The 18,649-nt window shown below is 30.8% G+C and overlaps 4 protein-coding genes across 4 annotated transcripts in view; 2 read left to right on the top strand and 2 right to left on the bottom strand.

The window, feature by feature from the left end:
* Positions 1 to 102: 102 nt before the first annotated feature.
* LOC126264923 (uncharacterized) lies at positions 103 to 3,031 on the bottom strand. The gene is made up of 5 exons (XM_049964665.1): positions 2,989 to 3,031; positions 1,179 to 1,568; positions 793 to 914; positions 352 to 519; positions 103 to 108 (listed from the first exon to the last, which is right to left on the bottom strand). Exons 1-5 carry the CDS (start codon positions 3,029 to 3,031, stop codon positions 103 to 105), a joined length of 729 nt encoding a protein of 242 aa, XP_049820622.1.
* A 2,797-nt stretch (positions 3,032 to 5,828) lies between these two features.
* On the top strand, positions 5,829 to 7,364 carry LOC126264922 (uncharacterized). The gene is made up of 3 exons (XM_049964664.1): positions 5,829 to 5,988; positions 6,523 to 7,253; positions 7,326 to 7,364. The coding sequence occupies exons 1-3, from the start codon at positions 5,829 to 5,831 to the stop codon at positions 7,362 to 7,364; spliced, it is 930 nt and encodes a 309-aa protein (XP_049820621.1).
* A 70-nt stretch (positions 7,365 to 7,434) lies between these two features.
* LOC126264921 (uncharacterized) lies at positions 7,435 to 14,353 on the bottom strand. Its single transcript, XM_049964663.1, has 4 exons — positions 14,297 to 14,353; positions 7,985 to 8,265; positions 7,504 to 7,923; positions 7,435 to 7,450 (listed from the first exon to the last, which is right to left on the bottom strand). Exons 1-4 carry the CDS (start codon positions 14,351 to 14,353, stop codon positions 7,435 to 7,437), a joined length of 774 nt encoding a protein of 257 aa, XP_049820620.1.
* A 4,090-nt stretch (positions 14,354 to 18,443) lies between these two features.
* LOC109601811 (phorbol ester/diacylglycerol-binding protein unc-13) overlaps positions 18,444 to 18,649 on the top strand; it is a 66,226-nt gene continuing 66,020 nt past the window's right edge. The window contains exon 1 of the mRNA XM_049964662.1: positions 18,444 to 18,648. Coding sequence (XP_049820619.1) covers positions 18,624 to 18,648 — 25 coding nt within the window. The 5' untranslated portion in view covers positions 18,444 to 18,623. The remainder of the gene's footprint in view (position 18,649) is intronic.

Raw genomic sequence — 18,649 nt, 5'->3', positions numbered from 1 at the left:
TGTGTACATAAGTTGGTCACGCAATTAATAGGAAATAATAGTCATATTTGTCAACTGAAAGCTTATGAGTTTGCCAAGTTTTAACATTCCCTTGTGCAATATTCAACTCTACAATAAATAAATTATGCCAATAAAACGTATCCTTTACCTACTACCTAATTTAATGAATGAGACTTTATTAATGTGTAATTGATAGATTAATTTTATTTAAAATTAAAAGCGACTTATGCAACTTTTGAATTTATCAAAAGTAAGTTCGAATAAAAAACAAAAAAATGCAATTGTATAACCCACTGATAAATTAATGAAAGCGAACTTGACGTCTACAAACTTTACAAATCTGGTGTTTACGCTAGTGTGATCCTCTGATTTTGTTTTCCCGACACATCTTAAATATACACTTTCCCAGAGCTGAAACAAACCAGCGCCACAAATCCTTAATATTACCGTATTAATTCTGTTCCTTAATGGAAAATCTTTCTTCATTAACATTGTGATTGGATATGATACAAAATAATTCTTTAAACAATAAAGTAGTGATTTTTTATTAGTATCAACATAATAACTCTTAATCGAATCAATATATAGTTTGGGTAAAGATACAACAGCATCCTTGTTATAAGCAACTCTGTCTAAACATTCTTGAACTTTTTTGCAAGAATTCCAATTATTCAGTATAAATTTGCTTTGTTTGGACTTATCTAGGAAATATCTTCTTTGAGGTTCTAAATATTGCAATTTTAAACCATAATCTACAATGTCTTGAAACGTTTGTATCTGCTGATTACAAACCGGACGTGTCAATCTACCAATCATACTTGTCACATATAAAATGCTTATGATCCAGCAAAAGACACACCAACAGCCCGTAACTACCCGAACTTTTCCTCTGGGTGAATTCCGCGATGTTGTACCTATGATCATTGCAAAGTTAATAAACAGTGAATTGCATATGTTTTTGTAGAAACAGTTTTCCGTTTTATTTAATTTTGATAAAGAATATACCAGATATGATGTGCACAAATAAGAACAGGCTAGTAAAATTGTGGAGTATAAGTCAAATGGAAGTGATAACCTCAACCAACTAGATTCACATACAGGGGGTACACAGTAAGTTAAATACTCAAAATTATATGGCACTCCGTAGTCTAAATATCTTGATCTTGTGATATCGTAACCTAACGAAGCAATTCCAATATCGGCTTTATTTTTTATTAGTGCACCTAACAGTCCAGTAGAACCTCCTGTTTCATTAATAGAACCCCAATTTAAAGGTACCTTGGATACCGAAAATATAGGATTAAACTTTAATACTTCACTAATTGTTTTTAGCATACTAACTTCTATGCCAGTATATTCATTATCTACCCTCATTATGAATGGTGACCAAAGAATTGCTCTAGTACGAACTGGGCAATTATATATTGTGGTAATTTTGTCTTCAAAGAGTGGTTTATTTTGTATTAATTTGTTTCTTTTGCATTTGGCAATAATTTTGATTTTGTCAAAATTATTTCCACAACTAAACTTGGTGTATGGATACCAAGTGTATATTTTCGAGGTAACATCTGAAAATTTTATTACAATAATTGCTTTGTATATGTTAAATTCCCAAAATATACTAAATATGTCTGACAAAAATTTTGAGTTATGATTTTCCGTAATTACGATATACTTTCCTCTTGAATTCCACAGAAGTGATTTCTTTAATTGTAATAAATGGAATTTAAATTCATCAACATCTACAATAGTTAATATGAACATATTTTTTCTTCGATGATTTTTAATGCAGCATGTGTCATTTGCAAAATACTGCATGTATGGCCAATAGTTTTTACTATTTCTTTTTTGTATAACTTTGTTTACTGAACTGATGTGAGAATGGCGGTTTATAATAACTAAGGTCTCCTCGACTTCTTTAGATACCTCGATAATATTTTCTAAACATGTATCGAAATATTCATCCATACTTTTGTTGTGGACAATAATGTCGCACCAAACACTGAGAAGATTTAAAACAGTTAGTAACACATTCAACTTCATGGTTAAAAATGAACCAGTGATTATGTAATTTATGACACCATGAAATTAAGAAAATTGGAAACCTTACATTAATATTTTCGTAGTTGGTAGAACAAAGCATAATGTTTGCGGCACGTGAAATGTATAATGTGACCGTCATATCCGTTAAATTTTATTGTTCCACATAAAAACAAGACTATATATAAAATGTTCTGAATAAGTATATTATCAAAATATAATTAAGAAAATTAAAAAATAATAAACTTGAAGGTTTGTCTTCGTAATAAAGTAAGAGTTTGAAGAGTAAATATTGTCAAAATCCTATTTACTCGCATTATTTTTCATTAATTGGACTGCAATCATTTTGTCTAGACATATGATAATCTAGCTATGATACCTTAGTAAACATAAAAGTAATTACATACCAATCTACACTCTTTAACAAATCGTTCAATGTTTATCATTTGTTTACATTTTTTCATTGTGAGTGTTGTTAAATATGCACCATTTTTTAAATGTATGTAGTTAATATTTATTTTTTTTTATTTTTTATTCAATTAAGGAAGTTCATGGAAAAAATAAAATATGTTAAACTGGCGTTTAAAATTAATTACATTAACTCTAAGATAAAATCTAGTGCGTACTTTTTACTTGTCTTTAGATACTCTTTATTTACCATGTTCAAACTTGCTGATGATTAATGTATGTTTTATAAGCAATTATAATCTTATGCGTTTGTCAAAATTATTAATGGGAAGTAATATTATGTGTAAGCAGGGCATAAATACTGGCAAATGTTTTATTCACTTTTCTGTTTAAACTGTAGATATCATCAGAACAGCCCAATACACGCAATGTTATGCTATCTCCAACACAAGCTTCGCAAACGTGTTACTAAAACGATGATTTTGTCATATTTAATATTTTTATTCGTCGTGGCCGTTAAATGTAAACTGGAGGACTTACCTGATGAGGCAAGTCCAAGATTATCGTTGACTATGTGCGTCATGTTAGGTGCTGAAGAGTTTAATGTCCCGAACAAGACGATTACAGTGTCCTTATCTATGTTTGAAGTCAGCAGTAACAAGAAATCAGCAACGGTAATTTCTACCATATTATTCCCCAGGATGTTTGCAAAAATGAAATGGACATTTGTAATATTTAATTTCACACAAGATGATAATCCCAAAGAAAGAAGAGGAATTAAACCTCCCTCAGCCTATATTATACAAATTCGAAGAAAAAATGAAATTATTTTGGAAATTAATAAACTAAAATCGAGGTTAACTTGGAATCCACATGCGAAATTTTTGATAATGTCTGCTACCGTTTTTAAAGAACCTGATTTAAGAGCACAAGAAATTCTTCAAAAATTATCTGACGAAATGGTGGTAAATGGAGTCGTATTATTGCCAAATCCAAAGGTAAAAAACGAGTATATTGTTTATACATTTTATCCATATAGTGAAAAAAACTGTCATGGTAACGTAACGATCGTGAAAATTGATTCATGTACATATGGAAATGCGAGTTGGAGTTCAGTTTGGTTTGAACCGAAAATACCATCTACATTAAATAATTGCACGTATGCTGTGCAATATATATACTACCCCCCTTACACAATAAATATAAAAAACAAGACATACAAGACGGAGAATAAATATTTCGACAATTTGGGCATAGATGTAAATCTTTTAAACACAATTGCTAAATACAAAAATATGACCTTGAAATACGTTAATTCAAATGTTCCCCAAAATTGGGGTGATGTTACTGAAAATGGTTCTGTTTATGGTGACTTGGAAAATTTAAATAATCACGATAATATTAAATTTGCTATAGGTGGATATGCTCTCACTTATTTACGATCTACTCGGTTCGATATTAGTCAATCATATATCTCCGATGGTTTAGTTTGGTGTACACCATCTGTAATGGTGGACACTTACTTAGAAAAGATGTTGAAAATATTGAAATGGGAGACTTGGTTAGCAGTCATTTTAGTATATCTGACCACAACTTTTCTTATGTGGACTTTTGGAAAAAGCATCAAATCAGAGTCAACATCTTATAAAAGCTACTCCAGTTCTCTATTGAATGGAGTTTCAGTTTTGATAGGATTTAGTGTAAAAAGTCTTCCACGTTCCAATACCATCAGATATTTAATGGCCTTATTGTTACTGTTTAGCTTTAATTTGGATTCAGCTTTTCAAACTTATCTGACAAGTATATTGGCAAATAATTATGATGATTATCTATACAGTAATGTTAATGATATTTACAAGGCCAATTTGAAAATGTATGTTCTTCCGAACAGTGCGAGATATTTTAAAAATTATAGTACAAAACTTAAAGAACTCTGGCGCAATTGCACTGAGCTGCAAACATGCCTGGCTGACGTCGCAGCTAACAAAACATCTGTATTATGTACACCGGTTCTTTTTAAGGAATATATTGAAAACTCAGTTGTATCAAAAAATAATCGCAAACTTATTCATTGTTTTAAACAAAGAGTAACAAGCTATCCAATAACTATACTGATGAAAAAAGGCTTTCCTTTGTTGAAAAATATTAATGAAGCAATTTTACAACTCATGCAAGCTGGATTAGTTGATAAATGGGAGAGAGACATTCTGTTGACAAAAGCCAAAGAACCGACATTGGAGAATTTGGAAGATGATGATATGGAATATGTAAATACAACTACGAGACAGCTTCGATTAAGAAATATCAAACCTGCTTTTCAGATTTTGTTTTTAGGATTTATTTTGTCGGTAATTTCGTTTTTGATTGAAATTGTTGTTTATAGATTTAAGGCTAAGCACATGTCTTCAAAGGACTTTAAAAACATTTAAATGTGGTATATTAATTGATTCTATATAATTTGAAATTTATTTTAATGAATAAATATAATAATTACTAAAAAACTGGTTTTAAATTAACATAACTGTAAAGTAAAAACATAAATATTCAGTTACGCTTTTTATATTTTTTTATATCTTTCTGTTATTAATCATTGCATTGAAATATCAATTCCATTAAATGCTAAAAAATGATATGAGTAACACGAATTTTAACGATGTTGTGCTAACCTCTTTTATTTTGATGTCCAATTAAATTTCTATATTTAGTCCTGTTTAAGTGTGATACCGGTAACTTAATAATTAACATACATAAAAATTTTAACATCATTTATTACTTAAGCCCAACTAATTTTCACGACAAACCTTGTACACGTAAGTAATATCAAATAGAAATATATTAATGTGTTCAGTATCTGTTTTAACTTTTGATAACATCACGACCTTGTGACAAAGTTTCTGAAACACGCGACATTACACAACTACATCTTACACATCATTAATACTACTATTGTACTTCACAAAATGTTGCTGGCGTTGTTCTGGAGCCTGTTTTTATGTTTAACAAGTGCACAATGCAAATTGGAATCTTTGTCAGAGGACAGTAATTCAAGAGCGTCGTTGTCAATGTGCATTATGTTTGGTGTTGAAAAATTTAACATCCCAAACAATTTGATAAGTGTGTCCTTGTCAGTAGTGGAGACGAGCAGGGATGCAAAAACTTCCGCCCAAATTAGTAATATGATGTTTCCTCATTTGTTTTCCTCGGAAAAGTGGACATTTACAATATGGAACTTTACTAATCCCAATTATCGTTCCAATAGAGAAACTACCAGACCAAGTATGGGATATATTATTCAGATCAGAGAGAGGCACGAGTTCGCACCAGTATTGCAAAGGTTAAAGCAAGTATTAATTTGGAATCCTCGTGCAAAATTTTTAGTAATGTCCTCTCAATTGTTTAATGATTCCTGGGAGACTGCTCAAGAAATTGTTCAGAAAATGTCCGACGAGATGATAGTAAATGGCATTATACTTTTACCAAGTATAGTTGAACCAAACCAATATGATGTATTCTCTTGGTATCCTTATCATGATGGTGCATGTAAGAATATTAAAATTTATAAAATTGACACATGTTATTTTGGAAAAGCGGGCCGCAAATCTGAATGGTTTGTACCAAAGATTCCAAAAACCTTAAATAATTGTACTTACATGGTTCGTGTTGTCGAATGGCCACCTTACACAATTAACTTGAAAAATCATACTGTTAAAACTTCAAATAAATATTATGACAATTATGGTATCGACGTAAATGTTCTAAATACAGTGGCAAAGGCAAAGAACATTACTTTTATGTATATAAAATCCAGAGATCTTCAAAGTTGGGGAGATATTTTAGATAATGGAACTATAACTGGCAATTTAGCGTTTTTAAAAAACAAAGATGTTAGTTTTGCAATTGGAGGATATGCTCTGACTTATGTAAGGGCTAAGTATTTTGATCTTACTCACTCCTATGTGAATGAAGGATTAGTGTGGTGTACTCCTGCCATTTTAGTTGACAGAGATTGGGATAGAATATTAACTATAGTTGAGTGGAAAACGTGGGTGCTAGTATTTATACTTTATTTTTCAGTGACATTTCTTACATGGAAAATTAGTATACACAACAATAACGAGTCTACTTCATATAAATCTTATTCAAACAATTTACAAAATTGCTATGCAATTTTTTATGGAATATCTGTTAAAACTCTTCCTCGTTCTAACATGAGCAGATTATTCATAGGGTTATTCATATTTCTGAGTTTCAATATGGACTCTGCCTATCAAACATATTTTACTAGTGTATTGACAAGTCACCATGAGGATTTCTTGTACAATAACGTGAACGACATTTTAAAAGCAAATTTGAAAATGAAAATATTAAATAATGATTTTAGATATTTTACTGGTATCAAAAACCAAAAATTTTGGGACTTTATGGAAATTTGTATGGATATAAAAGAGTGTTTAATTGATGTTGCTTTGAATAAGACCTCAGTTATATCTACTCCTTTTCTTTTTAAAGAATACGTATTAAATTCTTTGGTGTCAAAAAACAAGAGACCTCTCCTCAACTGCTTTAAAAAAAGAATTAACAACTTTCCTGTAACTATCGTTATGAAAAAAGGATTTCCCTTATGTCACAGCATAAATAACGTCATTTTGAGACTTTTAGGAGCTGGTTTGGTCAATAAATGGGAGAAGGACATTCTTCGAGAAAAAGCTCGAGAAGATATATTCAAGGTTGTTCAGGATTATGATGATGGCGAATATGATTATAATATGAAAGAAAGACCGTTTAAACTCCATAATTTTCTACCAGTATTTCAGATTTTATGTTATGGGTGGATCTTTTCAGCAATATGTTTTGTTGGTGAGATTTGTATGTTTAAGATCAACAAATGGTATACTAAACGAAATGAATTTGTTTAAATTTATACAAAAATATGCTTTTTGATAATAAAAGAATATGAGAATAATTTTGATTTAATTAAAAATATTTTCAAAAATATGTAACACTTCACACATGAAACATATTAGAGAGAGTAAGATTCCCAGTAAATAAAATAACCAATAAGAAATATAAGAATGAAAACAAAGTTGGGAAGAAGATTCTCCAATTTCGTTTCTAATTCTTTTCAATTTTTCCAGATAGTGAAGATCTTCTTCAAATTTTCTGATGATACCTCCTAGAAATAAATATTTGCATTTAAACATATAAAATAATTTACCTGTATAAATACCCTGAACCATTTTCAATATTTGTTTATGGATAGCAGGCAAATACGGAGCTCCTGCTTCAAATGCCCACCCTAAGGGAGACTGCCCTATGGGTGTTTCGATAATCTTAAAACTGTCACCAAATTGAAACTGTTTTTTGCAAATTTGTCTGATACTGTAAAGCAATTCTGATTGTTCAGCTACAATTGCTACCTTTTGATGTCTTGTGTATTCAATGGCTTGACATAAAGTTCCCGTCCACATGACATACCTTAAATAAACATTTATATAATTTAGGTTACTTAGAGAGTATCCATAAAAAACTACATTACCTGTCGGACATATCGATTCCATATGAGTGACTTAATATGTCTGGAAGTGTCTTATGCTGCTCATGATTGACCAAAATCTTATAATTTTTGTTCATCAATTCGTTGAAATTTTGTATTTTTTTCTCCGCTGGATTCATCATTAGTGAGGCTAGTTTCGATTTGTATATTGAATTTATCTGAATACAGGCCACCATCCAAAGAGTTAACACCATAATAGTCGGTTGATTTAATTTCAAATTTTTCGTAACTATTGGCTGGTCTACCAACAACTTCAACAGCACCTTAAAAAAATTAAAAATGAATAAATAAAATAATAATTGGTTATTTGTATTTAAATACCATAAAAGTGTCAATAAGTTGAATACTTTTAACAGTCCTAATTTTTTTTTCATAAATATATATCAATAGTGTTATTAAAACAATAATGAATACCAAAGTTATCCATGTTTGTATGTTGTATACGTCAAAAAACAAATGCACTTCATCAATAATATATTTCCTGTGAATATACATAAGACCCAATTGTTCCCAATTGAAAGGCCCCAAGAAGGGAACTCTGTTCATTCTATTTTGAATCATGGTAATCCCAGAAATGTAAAAGTTAAATTCCCCATTTTCCAAAAGATTAATATACTGATCATACAGATGTACATGCGATGTATCTTCAAAAGTAGTGGTGAAGTTGAGTTTTAATTCTAACACTTTTAAAATTTCAACATACGATCCCCCTATATAAGTTGAATTTGAACCCCAGTCATAAATGTATGGAAAGTAATTTATGTAACTGATCCTGAAATGTTGACCATAAAAATTGTTGATGTTATAAAACAAATCATCAAGGTTTATGTTTGCAGATAAATTATTTGAAACTGGAGAAAGTACACCAGACATTAAACCACAATAAAAACACACTTGAAAGGTGTGAATTACGGAGTCCAAAATATTGACTAGCAAAATTTGACCAAATCGTTGAATGAACGGGGTTTCATATAATAATTTTGCTCCAGGTGTAAATTGTTTGGAACTGGTGACAACAATAGCGTTTCCCACTGTCACACTGTTTAAAGGCTTCAAATATATCTGCAACATTTTGTAATCATTTAGGAATATCAAATTAATAAATCTGCTAATCAAACGATTGTCAATGGTAAAATTACGACTATAATCCAACACTGTTACACTGTGTTCAGTTGATAGAATAAGCCTATTAATTACTGTCTCAGCTTGATACTTTGTGCTCTCATCTATATGAAAAACTGTATGCGGGTGCCCACGTAAAATATTCGAAATAAATTCATATTTAAAAGCAGGTGGATTTTCTGCTAGGTAAATTTGTGCTTGTAATAAATTATTTGGCATAGAGAAGATAAAACATATCATTACCACGTACATTTTGAATGAATACTGGACGGAAAAGGGCTGTGTTTATTGATTAAAATGAAATATAAAATAAATAGCATCACTCAATTAATTTTTTTTGTTAAATATTAACAATTATATTGTAATTTTGGCTTGTTTATCATTAGCGTTATCTAAAATCAAAATAGTTATAACACAGTCTTTGTTTAAATTTAATTAATTTGGATGTTTACAAGCTCCATAGATTCAGTACGTGACCCAGATTCTTACGCTATTCTTATTTTACCAATTAATTCCAGTGTAAATGTACCAAAGACACAATTCCAAACGCTTAAGGTGTTTACTAATTGTGCTCTTAATTAATTACATTGGTGCAACACAGCCTCCGTGTTGGTTACTAGGACACTCGTTGAGGATCTACACAACAGGACATTTGGGTCAGTTCCTGTTAATCCCAAGAATTATTGTGCCACTGAACGAAGTGTACAAGGGTTTTTAGTTCGCTTTATATAATTTAACAGTTCACTGTTTTAAGTATCTAATTTATTTCAACTTTAGACCAAATTTGTCAATGTGATTTAATGTGGTCACCACGGAACAATATATATGGTTTAACAATCTAGAATTTTTTTATTTTTATTTTCTGGTTACATTTATAAAGAATACTGCACGTTTTTTGAACTGGATAATCTGAAAATTTAAAATATCAGAATACCAACAACATTGTAAAAAAATCAAAAATCAAGACTGATATGGTGATAATAACTGATTGAATAATCCAGTCGTGATAAATTCGAGCATCCTGTAAGCTTCTTCTGATAGTAAACAGACTTCCAATGATTTCAACATCTGCACGAAGTCTGAATTTAGAAAATTAGCAAAAATAATTTTATAAACAGTTTTGTCTTCTGGTCATACCTCGTTGTCGACCACACCACATGTCATATATGATCATTTCCAGTTTGACGATGACGCGACTTGTTATCTCAGATACCATGTTCAAAAATTGCAAATATAGCAGCAACATATTGAGAAGAAGAAGTATTCTTTGAGATATTTTCGGTTGTGCTAAACTACAAATAAATTGGGAATCAACTAATAAAATGTCTTCACATCCCTAAAATGCGTTTTTTGAAAAGAAAATTTTACAAGAAATGGAATGCTGTTTATTTTTATGTCTATTAAATATATAAACTAAAGATTGCAAGTTTAATATCACACATTTTATAGTTGGCTAACAAGAATCATCTCAGAGAGCTCCACCTTGATTTGACGAGATCAAAATACATTTTTAATGAATTTCGTCTGCAGTTCTTCGTCAGTTTTCACGGATCTTTCTGTCGTATTTATTATGTAAAAGTGTTGTTAACATATGTTTTCTCTGACTAATTTTGGTGATTTTAACTCAAGATTATCAAAATTTAACAAAATTTCAGATATGTTGAACTGAAACTGATTATTAGATTAGATAAAACTCATGGATATTATTACTACTTCACTAGAAAACTCTTATCTATGATTTACAACAATTTTAAAAATATTCTTAATAATAAATAAAATAAAAATTACAGATTTACAACTACATGCTTTTTATAATCGGGAATGAATTTGTTATAGCGACATCTATAAAAGCCAAATATTATATTTCATTTTAGTGTTTAAAATATATTTTTTATTGTGTGCTTCAAATAAAGTAAGTAGTAAAAGTGTTTAATATCACATCCAGAAATTATTAGAACCGCTGCATTCTATATTTTTATTGGTCGACAGTCTCCAATTGCATTTTGTATATTATGGATTTTTTGATGACTTTGAGAAATTTTTACTTTTTTGATAATTTTCACGATTTATTATTGTCTTTACTAATTTTATTTAATATATTAAATAACATTTAATCCGATATTGTAAATATAACTATAATCAATTAATTAATACTTACATGAATTATTAATATTGTATTCATATATTGTTCTAGTTGGATATAAATATGTTATTGCGGTAACTTGAAAAATTGTTTTATTAATACAATATTTAAAAATGAATTTTAAATTAATTTGAACGAAATAATGAACATTCAACCTACATTCAATTAAATATGATTTTATTATTTAGAAAAATATTTTTATTAGTATAAGACAAACACACATCCGCAATTTTGACGATTTTTTACCGCCTTTACTTTAAAAATGTGTCGAGTGGTGTTCTATGATGACCTTAATTGATTTGGGCGATTTTAGCGCAGAGTTTTGTGGAAATTTGAAGAAATTTTATGTATGTTTTGTTGGGTTTATTTATAAAATGTAATGAGTTAAATACTAATTACAAATTTTATTTTGGCTCTCTATGAATATGTTATGGAGTTAACTAAAAGAGCAAAAAATATTATATTATACTCATAATATGTATTTTTGTAAGATTATTGAAGAGTAAATGCCTATAAACAAAATATGTGAAATGAATTAATATTCTGTACTATAACTGGTATTTGATGGCATTCAGAACAAAATTTTTATGGTAGTTAAAGCATTTCCAAAAATTGAAGGAAACTAATTAAAAATTTACATTCCGTACATTTTACAGAATTTTTATTTATACGGATAAAAAGAAAGTTTATTGTGTAGGTGATTCTTTCTCTTTTCTTCTAGGCCACTGAATATTTTTTATATCTTTATATCAAAATCATTTTCACTCTCTTCAAACACTTTCCAAATTATGTTTAATTGTTGGTGATAAGAAAGAAGAATGTATTCCATATGTAAACACAATTGGAACAATTGTATTTAATTTTTTTATTATTAAACGTGGCCTAGATATTCCCAAATTTTAACAATCTATCTTCCATATAATAATGTAATATAAATATAATCATATAATAATTAATAAATTATGTATATACAATGTGATTTATTTAATAGCGGAACACTTAAAATTTGTATTTTATGTCCGAATTTAACTATTTTTCAATTGTACTTATTGTGTCACATTTTTTAATCCAAAACCAAAATCTGTTGAGTAATTTTTTATGCATGAAAATTGAAGAAATCATACTAGTAAAATTTTTATTGCAAATCTAACTACACCACTGAATTAAGCATCTCCTGAAATGAGTATATAACAAATTTTATAAAATATTATGAATACTTCTGTAGAAAAATTAAAATCAATATTCTTATGAATTTGTTTTTTAATTAAGTAATCTATAGAATATTGTCACAAAGAGCGCATTTCAAAAATATTGGAAGCCACGAACTTAAGGAAAATGTATAATATGTTTGGGGGAAGTAAATCAAATATGGGTATTAGTTTAGAGTTCAAAAATAATATAATTTATATTAGATTAGATTAGATTTATTCCGAAGATTACTTGAATATTATTTTAATTTTTTCCACAAAATTATGAATAAATTTTAATATATACTAATTATAAGGGTGCTTAATCCAGTGGTGTTGATTTTCTATACAAATTTTGCTAATAGGATTTCTTCAAATTTTCTAACGCGACATTTTGACTGTATTTTCATAATTTTTAATTAAAAAAAAAAAATTAAAATAAAATAAAATCGGACAAGAAAATCAAATTTTATGGGGGTATCTCGCATTTAAATAGGCCACACTGTATATAATTCTTAATTATACTTGAATACTAATTTGAAATATTTATTTATTAAAATAATTTTTAAAAATTTACAACAAATAAATAATACACTTGGTTTGAAATACAAACAATTACCATCAACAAATTACGATGAAATTAGCGGTATGCTTAATTAATATAAAACATGCTTATGTAGTTAGCGTTGGTTTCACATGAACACCGAGCAAACAAACACTCGAACAGAATCGAGCTAATTAGGGAATCGCCGATCATCATTTATTCAGTCTGGCTAGCTGTATTGACCAAAATAGAGACAAAACAAAAGGATCGTTGAGCTTTAAATAGGAATGGCCAGAACGCATGAGCGGTGCATGTGCAGCTCAGTTTTGGAGGTCACAGGTCAACGGCCTGCACTGCAAGTTGTACTGGCAGGATCAATAAATAAGACCGGTCCAACTAATATTCCCGATTACAGGTGGAAATGTGGATCGCATCCTTTCTGCATGCCCCTGTTTCCGGTCAATTGGCAGGCTAACACGAGCAGGATGTTGCACCTTTTTAACTAACGATAAGAACATGGCATATAATTTTAAAGTTTTGGCGAATGCTTTTAATATATTATCATATTAAATTATATTATATATAAATGGCATGAACTAATTGAATGTGAACAATTTAATATAAATTTTAACGAGGAATTGTCGTTTTTAATGATAAATATAATTTGTTTTCAAATTTAAAACTTCGAGTCCCCAGTATAAACTATGGCGAATGCGCTGCATGTTAAACTTCAGACTTTAAATTTTATATAAACACATTTGGTTGAGACTTTTTATATATAAAAATATACTATTATAGTTTTGGCACAAAAAATATTAATTATATAGAATAGTTATTGAAATACGTGTTCAACTTTTGTTTAAAGCTTGCATAAGCATGGTGTTAGAGCAATTATCAAATTTAATAAACTGATGTTTGAAAATATATTTATATCAATATATTTTTATTTTAAATAAATTATTAAAACTAAATATTATTACATTATTACTAGTCATAAGAATTTCTTTGTTATAAAAATTAAATAGTGTATCTTTAAAATTATTTTATATTTTATATTATAACGATGTTGTCAAATATTATATTTAATAATTATGAAGCAACGATATTTTCTTGAAAAAAGTTTTGGACCGTAGAGGAAAACCTCTCAAATCTCCAACGAGGAAAGCAAAAGCCAGTGCAGACCTAAACATTAAAAACCAAAGCACAACACCTAAGAATATATTGATTTGAATGTTGAAAACCACAAGAGATTTACAACTCCTAGAGATGTCAGCGGAGCTCCGCTCCAGATTGCCTACCTTCTTTGCATTTTCCGCCAGCCCGTCAGCCCACGAGCCGGATCCATAATCTGCCATAAGATGGCCATTCCTTCACCAATCGCGTCCCAATGTCCCCAACAGTTTCGCGTGTGGTACCATTAATGGTTTTCTGCTTAGCCGGTTCCATCACATATGAAAAGTCGACCCATATAACCGAATGATTGATGAGTAGTCCACAGGGCGCAGACGCGAGCACATGCGGTGTGTGTCGTAACGAGGGTGTTGCCATAGCGATTACGTCATCAGACGTCATAGGCGTCGGAGGCGGTTGGGATTTGAATTCCGACCCACGAGAACTCGATGCAGTTTTGTGGGAGCCGACTGCACTCGGCCCGTTGGGAATTTCCGGTTTGGTTTGCTTAATAACAGAGGAGATGGAGTTTATTCCTCCATTGAGGGAGCTTATATTGTCAACAAGTGCAGATGAAGTTGAAGGAGGAAATAAGGAAGGCGAGTCGAGGCAATAAAGTAACAAAGAAATGAATAAAGGCTGCGATAATCGAGTAGTAAAAGTTAACAACGTACTTTATTAAAAAACTAATTTTCTCAACATGATATATGGGTTTTAAGGTTTAATCATTTCTATAAGCAAGTATATTTATTCAATTTATTTAGCTGCACGTCTTTTTAAAATATATCCAGGACGGCAAACGACGTGTACGTCTTAAATTATCCTTTAAATTCGTCGCTCCCTGTAAACTGACCGTTATTGCATCCAGTCAGACATCTTAAATCGTCTGAAGCAGATTTAAAGCCTTTGGTTTCTTGCAAACGTCCATGCAATCTTTCCAGTGTCTGTCCTAGGGACCAAACGTCGGTTTGGATGCGATTAGCGTAAAGTTGTCTAGTTTCAGCCCGATTGCGTCGTGTCAATAGCAGATCAACTACTCCTTTATTGAAAAATTTATTTTAACTATTCTACTTTAGGAATATTAAAATTAAGTTCCCGGAGGAAATAAATTACTGTTCCATTCTCATTTTTCAAGTGCATTTTTCAACTCCTGCGTTTTAGCGTCATTACAACTGTGTTGTAGTGGCACCATCTCAATTAAAGTTAACAAATGTCCGTACAAAATTCAATTACAAATAGGTTAGTTAATCTTCAGTGCCATTCACAACTATTTTCAGATGAATTCTTTTTCAATTAAATCGACCGAGTATTTAATCCGACTTCGGGACAGATTTATGGTTAAATTACGGCTAGCTGCTCCCCGGAAAAATAAAAGCAATTACGGAGGTGCGAGGAAAGTTACTCGTGTATTTACCCGAACAGTTGTAGTATTTATTTAAAACTAATTTAACTTCGGATTTTATAAAAGAAAATAAATAGTAGGTCGCAGAATTGTAATTTCCTTATTTTGTTCAGAAATTTTTTCGAAACAAATTTCTATGTAGCCCCACTTAAAATGGAAAAGTAAAGCGTTGAATTAAATTAAGGAAATAATCCGGTACATCCGACCAATAAATTGTTTCTTTAATTGGATGGGCGATCAAATCTGTCCGTCCCGTAATTGTGGTCAAGTGAACCAATCTAAATGCTCATTACGAACGAATTGAAAGCTTAGAATAGATTGTAGAGGCGGTCCATCAAATGGAAATCTACAGACGCCCAGTTATTAGTTTTGCTAAATAGACCTGGCAATGCCGATAATCTCGAATTAATCTCTAATTGTGTTATTATCGAAAATTTCAATCTCTCGTTGATTCACCTTACAAAATAAATTAACGCTGACCGAATAAATTGATTTAAATTTTCGGTGAACAATTTCAATTAAAAATGTGTCATCGCAGTAATTGAATGTCGAAAATAAACTCAGCCCATGCAGACTTAAATTTAATTCATTAATCAAGGGTTGGTTAATGAAATGGAAAATTTCAAGTCATCTCGGAGCCTGCATTCTTTATGATACGCTTCGTAGGTAGGCAATTCGAGATGTCAAAACAAATAAATTGTGTCTGATTAACGCCGTAGCTGATTTTTCACTGAGAGCTGACGGGGATTAAATGCAAATTAATGGAAACTTGATGCATATTTTGTCTGAACTTCAGCCATTATCATTGTGTTTTATAATTTATATGACACTTGTTTTCTTTCAAATAAAATTCAGTGATGTTTTATTACAACTGGGAGATCAAATGTGGCAGATTTTGTGGTTTAACCACATAATTTAATAAAAAATAAAACAAAAGGATTACAGTCGATTTAATAATTTAAAACTGGAAAGTTATAAATCTGGTAATGCCGAGTTGTAAATCATCCGGACACTTCCCCAGAGTGCCATTTTAACGAATGGCTTGCAAAAATTGACTTTCATATTCCTTTGCATACTGTCCTCGTAACGATCAGATAGATTCTTTGTGAATATCCATGAAATGCTTTTTAATTATAATCCAATACATTTTTAAAATGCTCTAATTATAATTTAATTAAATACTAATGGGTACCGGATTTGTATTCTGATAAAGATTAATACATAAAGGTCAAGTTTTGTATGTAATCTTTCTATTTAATATGTGAAGATAAAAATTGATACGTGTGGCTAATTCTTACAGTGAAGGAATTTTGATTAGCTCAACTCATAGCTCCACAGTTTTTTAATGTTTCAGATTTATTTTAAATCTGAAATAAGGAACTAATTGGCATCTATTTGTGCTTTGAAATTCAGTAAAATCAGAACCGTATATTCAATACTGTTGATTTTTTTAATCACCGAGATTCTAAAAATACCTAAAGGTTTCTATTCAAATTAAACTACAAATTGTAGTAAAGTTCCGGAATAATGAAAAGCAGAGTAAAATTGTAGATTTAAATTTAAACAAATCGATCATTTAGAGGACGATTTCAAGTTTTAACACAAAGAATACATTGGAAGGAGTTTCCAAAGGTTGTAGAAAACGAAAGACTAATAGAGCTGTGGACAGGAAAATAAAAATGCTTACTGTTCGCCACCCTTTTATTAGTGCATCACTCATAAATCAAGAAATAAACGAAGTCAGTGTGACGGTGAGATTAAAAGAAACTGATCTCTATGATAGAAAACCAGCACAGTAGCTCTTTATTTCTGCAAAAAATAGAGCAGATGGGTAATAGAAAACAGTTTTGTTTTCCTATGAAATTCGGTTCCAATTAGTCAAATAATATGGAATTTCATGGGTGATTAGACTAATTAATGGAAGGTATAATCCAAAGTACACTAGACATACTGTGAAGAATGGTGGAGGAGATATTATGGTTTGGGGATATTTTTTTGGGTTTGGCATGGGCCCGCTGGTTAAGATAGACGGGGTAATAAATCGTTTCGTTTATAGCGACATTCTGGTTTTCCAGATGAATTTTCATATGCTTCTATTTGCCGAAAATAACAAAAGTTTAATATGGACCTTTCAGCACGATAACGATCCGAAACACTCGTTTAAATTAGTTAAAGAATGGTTCGCTTTTCAACCTATAATGTCTTGGCCAGCACAAAGCCCAGACCTCAATACAATTGAAAACCTTTGAGATGAAATTGATTGAAAAATTAATGAAAAAAGTTTAAAATCATTGGAGAATCAGTAGAACGTTTACATTGAAAAGTTACTGAAACCAAGGGAAAAAAGGTGTTTAGAAGTTATTAGAAATAATGTATATGTTATTAGATACTAAATAAAGAAAAGTTAAATGTACGTAAGGTTGTTTTATTTTATAGTTGCTCTACTCTAGAACCTCGAATTTTGTTCAAATATTAATAAATGGTTTGATATTTATTAATATTTTAATAAACAATTATATTGCCGTAACCGAAAATAATATAAATATTTAAACGTTTATTTTATCAAGACAAATGAAAATTTCTAAAGTTATATATATATATATATATATATATATATATATATATATATAAATAATATTCTTTAGTTGATGCATGGCACACGTGCCCTTTCGTCTGAATGAGGTCTCGAGGTAGGTTCCTGGGTCCGGTGGCAAGGACGGGACCGGAGGCGGGCGTTGCATCGTGCCCCGGCACCGGGCAAGGACCGACGTCGACCGCCGCCGCTGTGGGGCGCCGTCGCGCGCACCTCCAAAGGACAACCTCATCGGCTATCGCATGATGGCGGCCCCACGTCCAGTTACTCGAAGGCGATTGCCAGGTGATGTGGTGTGATGAGAATGGTGCCGTACAAGACGCCATGGACCTTCGCACTCTGCACGCAACCGCTTCCGAACTGAACGAGGACAACCCGACCGATTCTCTCAGTGCCAGTGTGTGATTTAGTGACTAGGATATTTTCAGCGCCAGTTTCCTCGACACGCTGCACTTGCCGCATGATGTCGCTTCTAAGTGTCACAGG

The sequence above is a fragment of the Aethina tumida genome, chromosome 3 (genome assembly GCF_024364675.1).
Source record: "Aethina tumida isolate Nest 87 chromosome 3, icAetTumi1.1, whole genome shotgun sequence".
NCBI lineage: Eukaryota > Metazoa > Arthropoda > Insecta > Coleoptera > Nitidulidae > Aethina > Aethina tumida.
Note: the sequence above shows the minus strand (reverse complement) of the source record. Positions and strands in the feature narration are given on the sequence as shown.

What these genes read in the sequence shown, in the direction of transcription:
- LOC126264923 (XM_049964665.1), bottom strand. Translation starts at nt 3,031, where the DNA reads ATGACGCACATAGTCAACGATAATCTTGGACTTGCCTCATCAG. An exon ending in TCTTGGACTTGCCTCATCAG is followed by an intron (nt 1,569 to 2,988) that starts GTAAGTCCTCCA and finishes TAAAATTTTCAG; the next exon opens with ATGTTACCTCGAAAATATAC. An exon ending in TATTGGAATTGCTTCGTTAG is followed by an intron (nt 915 to 1,178) that starts GTTACGATATCA and finishes CAATGATCATAG; the next exon opens with GTACAACATCGCGGAATTCA.
- LOC126264922 (XM_049964664.1), top strand. Translation starts at nt 5,829, where the DNA reads ATGTCCTCTCAATTGTTTAATGATTCCTGGGAGACTGCTCAAGAAATT. An exon ending in TCCTTATCATGATGGTGCAT is followed by an intron (nt 5,989 to 6,522) that starts GTAAGAATATTA and finishes TTTATTTTTCAG; the next exon opens with TGACATTTCTTACATGGAAA. An exon ending in AACTCCATAATTTTCTACCA is followed by an intron (nt 7,254 to 7,325) that starts GTATTTCAGATT and finishes TGTATGTTTAAG; the next exon opens with ATCAACAAATGGTATACTAA.
- LOC126264921 (XM_049964663.1), bottom strand. Translation starts at nt 14,353, where the DNA reads ATGGCAGATTATGGATCCGGCTCGTGGGCTGACGGGCTGGCGGAAAAT. An exon ending in TGGCGGAAAATGCAAAGAAG is followed by an intron (nt 8,266 to 14,296) that starts GTAGGCAATCTG and finishes AATTTTTTTAAG; the next exon opens with GTGCTGTTGAAGTTGTTGGT. An exon ending in GGAATCGATATGTCCGACAG is followed by an intron (nt 7,924 to 7,984) that starts GTAATGTAGTTT and finishes TGTTTATTTAAG; the next exon opens with GTATGTCATGTGGACGGGAA.